This window comes from Perca fluviatilis, chromosome 23, assembly GCF_010015445.1.
Source record: "Perca fluviatilis chromosome 23, GENO_Pfluv_1.0, whole genome shotgun sequence".
In the NCBI taxonomy this organism is placed as follows: domain Eukaryota; kingdom Metazoa; phylum Chordata; class Actinopteri; order Perciformes; family Percidae; genus Perca; species Perca fluviatilis.
The window spans coordinates 22,083,319-22,089,318 of NC_053134.1; the positions used below are offsets into that span (position 1 = coordinate 22,083,319).

General features: G+C 43.8%; 1 protein-coding gene across 2 annotated transcripts in view; it reads right to left on the reverse strand.

Annotated features, from left to right (window-relative positions):
• Positions 1–6,000, reverse strand: part of nav3 (neuron navigator 3) — a 230,372-nt gene that overhangs the window by 134,583 nt on the left and 89,789 nt on the right. For both annotated transcript variants that reach the window (XM_039791195.1, XM_039791196.1), the window contains exon 4: positions 5,948–6,000. This exon is cut by the window's right edge and continues 20 nt beyond it. In XM_039791195.1, the coding sequence (XP_039647129.1) occupies positions 5,948–6,000 (53 nt within the window). The remainder of the gene's footprint in view (positions 1–5,947) is intronic.

Genomic DNA, 6,000 nt, shown 5'->3' on the forward strand with positions numbered 1-6,000 from the left:
TGGCAAGAACACTCCTAATCAATGAGCAACATGGTTTGGGGTGTTCATCTTATCCTCAACAGTTCCTGAGCTCAGCTCAGACAAAACTCAAACAAATGCATCTCTCGCAGACTCCTACACACACACACACACACACACACACACACACACACACACACACACACACACACACACACACACACACACACACACACACACACACACACACACACACACACACACACCAAGATGGGATTCAGCAGTCACACAGGCGGAAGAATTGATCACTGTGGCTAACGCACCCATTTGTGAAATGGACTTTGCAGATCAAACCCTCAGTGAGAGCTGGCACACAGAGGCACAGGAAGGATAGCAGCGGCTGACGCAGGGCTTTTTACTCCATTTTTCAATTTTGGTGGGGCTCAAACCTTCTCCCCTGCCATACATGGCTGCACTATGCTGTTTGGAGACTGTGCAAGTTGGGAAAGATTAATCTCTTGGGGGTGTTTTTCATTTTTCCACAACACCCATAGGCGGTAATTTATACTGGGCCTTAGAGAGTCTGAAGAGCAGCGTTTTCTGTGCTTTAGGGAGAGACAATGTTGCCGATTCAGCTAGCCAAAGAGCCGCTGTGGACTGAAACTGACGGGGACTGGTACAATTACCAGAAAGGATAATGACGAGGACACGAGGAAGAATAATACTTCATCCATCCCAAAAGGGAAGATGGCCATGATGTCAAGGTCAGAACAGAACAGCACATTTGAGCATTTGAAGGGAAATTTAGAAAGGTGTACCAGGCAATTCGGCAACTGTCCTGGGGCCCCACTGTTCCAGGGTTACTCTTTTATGCTCATTTGTTCGGCATTATGAACCACAAAAGCACAGTATCAACTGATGTGGTAAGGGCCTAAAAGGTGGGTCCCTGTCACTTCAGTACCTGATCTGTACCGGAAACACAATTGGTTTAGGTCCTATCCCGTGACCAATGGGCTATCCCGATCCCCTAACCATTCGAGGTCAATGCCTAAACTCAACCATCTTCGCGCATGCGTAGAACAAATCAGGTTTCTTGTACTTATCGGAAAGCTACAGTCCCCCCCGTGTGAAACTCTAGTTTAAGACCTTCATGACTTCCGCTTTGTGCTCATTTGTGAAATCATACATTCATGTGTTTGATCCAATTACTATACAATTATATACAGATCCTGGGCTAGGTAGCGTTGTATCATGGGGAAACTGAACTGTTTCAGAACTAGCCTGGAGGCGATCCGGCCGCGATAGAAAAATATAGAATGTTAACAATGTAACTCGGGGATCAAATATTAAACACTTGACCACATGCAGTTTTGTTCGATGTGAGAAAGTAAAAGACACTTTTCCACAAGTGAAGGAGAATCTGGTCTGGTACAACCTCCTAACGCTTACATCACTCGATCCATTAGCTTTTCCTCTGTTGCTGTGTTACGCGTGTAGCCCATTTAGAAAGCTCACTTGCAAAGGACACCATGTTTGTTGAAGTGACGTTGCACGGTGGCTCTTTGGTATACGAACGTCAGCGTGGATGGTTGGCCAAGAGTGACTTTGACACCGGAGACCTGAGGTTGTGTCCTCGGTTCTAGATTTGGTTCGGATTAGGCAACTAAAACACTTAGTTCAGGCTAGGTAAAAGGTCTTTATGTTGAAAAAGTCAACTCAAGTCCCTTTTACATGCACTCCATCCCTGAACTTAGCTAGACAGCACCCAGAAGAGCTGTATGTGAGAATGTAAATGTCCAGATCAGTTGGACCGGACATTAAACCGACTTTTTCCTGCCAGCTCCCTAGCACAAAGTCCGTGCAATGTCCGAATGAGCTCATGTGTGAACAGAGCAGGTCAGTGCCCGGAGAATTCACAGCAAGCGAGTGGGCGAGTTTTTCTTTTAATCATGCAGCTGGTGCAAAATCGGAAGAAAACAAACACCCGAGGGTGAAGGGGAAGAGTGATTTACACGAAGACGCCAAAGAAAATGTCTGACTGGACAGACAACGAGATTCGAGAACTTCTGTCCGGAAGGGACCAACGCCAAAACCGTCCGACAAATTCAAGGAACGGCAAGAGGCTCGGTTGCTTATGGCCAAATTACAAATGGACAACGTGACCGCGGTGTAATCTGCGTCGTGTCCTGCCTCCTGCACGCTCTAGCAAGGCACCACCCCTCGCCTGAACCTTACATGCAGTGAGAACACGTGGAAAACCGATTCGGTGATAAGGTCAAATTAATTTGCAATATAAACATTTCATCATTATGTTGATATACAACAATACTTCGGGCGGTATTACATTTCTTTAAAATGTATCAGCCAATGCAAAGTGTATATGAACAGGGTTGTTCTGAGCCAACTGCTGCTTTATCTTGTAATTTTTTGGGTTCTTCAGTTTTAAAGTAGGACATAGGCAGGATTTATGCATGAAAAGGGACTTTGAGAAGTTAGCTACTGTGCAGCATAACATTACTTTCTGACCAAACTTCAAGCGCTCTCACTGGCAACACAGACAAAAGAGCACCGTGCTGACTTTTTCCTCCACGCTGGTGTAGGGAGAGATACGAGCACTTCAAATACTTCTTCTGCTTGACCATCAATCGCCTGCAGTTCAGCTTGTCGTCTGGCTGAAGCTCCGTAAGTGTGTCTGCTGAAGATGTATTGTAATGTATTGTTTTGGGGGAAGTTGTGACAGAGAAAATGATGATGCTGGATTCTGTGAGACAGTGGTAGGACATTGCTAAAGCTCCCATTAAACATTTTTTCTCAGCCATACACAGACTTTTCATCCGCTGCCGCTCTGGAGCAGTATAGAAGATAAGTGTTTCTGTTTGGGCCACGCTCAGTGGAAATGTGTCTCTTGCTTCTGGGGGCCTTTTAAGTGGTTGACGCAGCTTCATTCAATCTTTTCTCTTTTTTTTTTCTCGCTCACTATTTCGAGAGGTTAGTTATTTCATGAGTCACAGGGGACTTTGGAGGAGGTGAACGAGATAATCTAACAAGGCTAAGTAATACAAAGAGGAAGACAAATACTGTGTGAAACTTTAAGGAATATATATCCTGTCTTTACCTATTTAATCAACTTTTCTTGGGTTTAATCCCCAGACAAAACATATCCAGCCAGGGTCTCTCTTTACGACTCAACAGCTGCTCATGTCTTCGCTTCCGCCGCTGCCCTGGGCTTCTCCCTGTAAACTTGGTTTTAATTCCTTTGTTTGACTTCCATTTCATTCTGAGTTCTTAATTAAGATTTAAACAACCGTTATGTTGTGTTTTCTAGCCCAGTGCCTTTTACAAAGTCAGACATTTGTTTGCAGCCATAAAGGACAGGCTATACACTGAGCTTTAAAGCCGTACCCTTGCCCTGGGCTTCACCTTCTGCTCAGAGAACAAGCGTGTACCCCTTGCTGACCCAGCGCAGTGACCTAATGAAATATACGATATTTTTTTTATATTTTGCACCAACTGAGATCAAGCAGGAGGGACTTTATTGTGGTGAGCGGGTCATTCTGTAGGTAGCACTACAAGCAACAAGAGCCTGTAGTATGGTGTCGGCTGCAGAGACCCTGCAGTGGAAAGAGGCTTTAATGACCTGCTGTAAGGACCCCTCACCGTAACCCATTATCAACTGCAGGAAATGTGTGTTTCGGAGCTTTACACCTGCTTTTTAAAGGCTGGCAACGGTAGACTGAACTTCCTGTGGATAATTATCACATTTCAAGTAGTAAAACTTTTTTCTTTTTCTGGTTTTGATGAAATTTTTTTGTGCTTAGGGGGTCACATGTGAGTTAAAGTTGGTGGAGCTTTTTTCTTTGTAACAAGATTAAGAGTGTAGAGAGCCACACTAGTGTTTGGAGCTAAACGCAGGTTCACAACGACAACTTCTCTATAGCGTTATTTTCTTTTTTTTTTTTTTTATAAAAAAAAAAAAAAAAAAAAAACTTGTTGTTTTCATTATGGCCTATAACCTCCCTTAGCAAAAAACGTCTCAGGGGGAACCATAACACTCTTACAACATGATGGTTTTTTTCCGGAACTTCAGTTTACAGCCTCCCAAACCAAAGAGATGCAAGGGGACTTCTAGAGAGGTTATTACAATAAGTAGGCTCTCTCAGGGAAAAGAAGAAAAAAAAAATCCTGTCCCTGTATGCGCATCAAACATTCCACTTTGAATTTTTTAAACCCACGCCTTGTAAAAAAAAATAATAAAGACTGCATATGCTAGCCAACAGAATGTGGAAAGCCCTGGGCTGATTCAATTAGACAGGAGAGGGCAAACATGGCCATCCAATTCAACTCACACACAGAGCACATGCAGAGTAACAGAATGAGACTGACAAAGGCAGAGAGTGAGGGAGAGATGGGCTGAGTGAAGTGAGTGATGAAATGCAGCAGCAACAGTGATGGACAGAGTAACCCAATAGCCCACATATTTACAGGCCCACTTTGAAATTCCAGGCCTCGCGAGTCACTTTGCTGTTTTTAGTGCTTGGGGGGGGGGGGATGGGGGGGTCAGTGTGTCAGGCTTCAGACTATTTTCTGCTGCTGGAGAGGTCAAGGGCGCACACCTCTTTAATGTTTAAAGGGGAGCAGAAACATCACTGGGTCTGCAAGTCCAAAATAACAGCTGGAGCCATTTTCTGCTAGAAGAATTGAGACATGTGTGTATGTACTGTATGGGATTATAGAAAACCCAATCAGAAAGAGTTCAGGTTATCAACCAAATACTTCTCACATCACTCCTTAGATGCATACATTTTTGACATGTTGATTATTTTACATACTGTCATTATTAAATCAATTCCGGGTGTACCAAGTAAGAAAAAAAAGGCAGAGGCGTACAACACGCGTCAATACATCTGCAGTGCACCGGTGGTTTTCTATGCAAGCCTGCACACTGATACTGTAGCATCCTTTCTCAGAGCTGACACATGCTAAAGGTCCAGAAAAGCAACAGCTTCACCACATCTGTCCCTGTCCGGTGAAAACAATGTATCTCCAACTTTAGTGATTTCAAATTGAGAGATTGGGTGAAAATTCTCTTAATTGTTAAGCTAAATAGACCATTTGAAATCTTTAAATTATCTGAAAAACGCAAAGCTGTAAACAGATGCGTTTTGCTTGTTAAAAAGACAATTTGGAGATACATGGACAGGACAGCAACTATTTGGGACATGCCAGCTGCGGTAACTTGACTATGTCTTAATGTACAGGTGTGCGCTACAGGTGTCAAATAGGACACGTCACAGGATGCAAAGCTACAGTACGTGCAGCGTCTGGTGTGTGTTTCCCTGAACACACAGCTCTCTGCATGCAGGGGGGGAAAAAACTGACTGCAGTTGGATTCATTTACAGACTTTGAGGGAATCTTGGGTTCCTCCTGCAGAGTCCAGATCAAGTGTAAAACAAAATCATAACAGATAGTTTGGAGCTTAAATGTAATTTTAGCCCTGGCCTTGTGAGACAATTTTAGCTTATCATTCAATTTGGCAAGCAGTCATTCAGTCCTGAGCCCTGCTGCAGTCATGGCTGTCATATAAGCCATGTACTGTATACCGTGATGGTTGGGAGGCGAATCCCTCGCTGGAGTTTTTTATCCTCCCACAATCCACTTTGATGCCCTAATGATTGCCTACACTGCCATAGTGGAAGCTGGAGATGGAGAAACTGTGCACCCTGTCATGATACCGACGTGGTAAATTCAATTGCTGTGAAGTATAATAGTACGTCTTGGAAATAGGATTTAAGCAGTTTTTTTGGAAGATATTTGGTACTGTGAAGAAATGGAAAGCTACCCACAGAAGATCGGGTTGTGCTGGAGCCAAAATGCATTTTCCAGTTTTAGAAGTTCGCAGTACAACGGGAAGACCCTTCGCCTGCAGTTCCACTGATCCAATTAAGAGTTTAATCAGGCCTTGGGTTACGTATTGTTTATTCTTCTTACCTTCTGCTGAGAGCCCTTGTACATTCACTCCTCTGGCGTCCAGGAAACTGAGG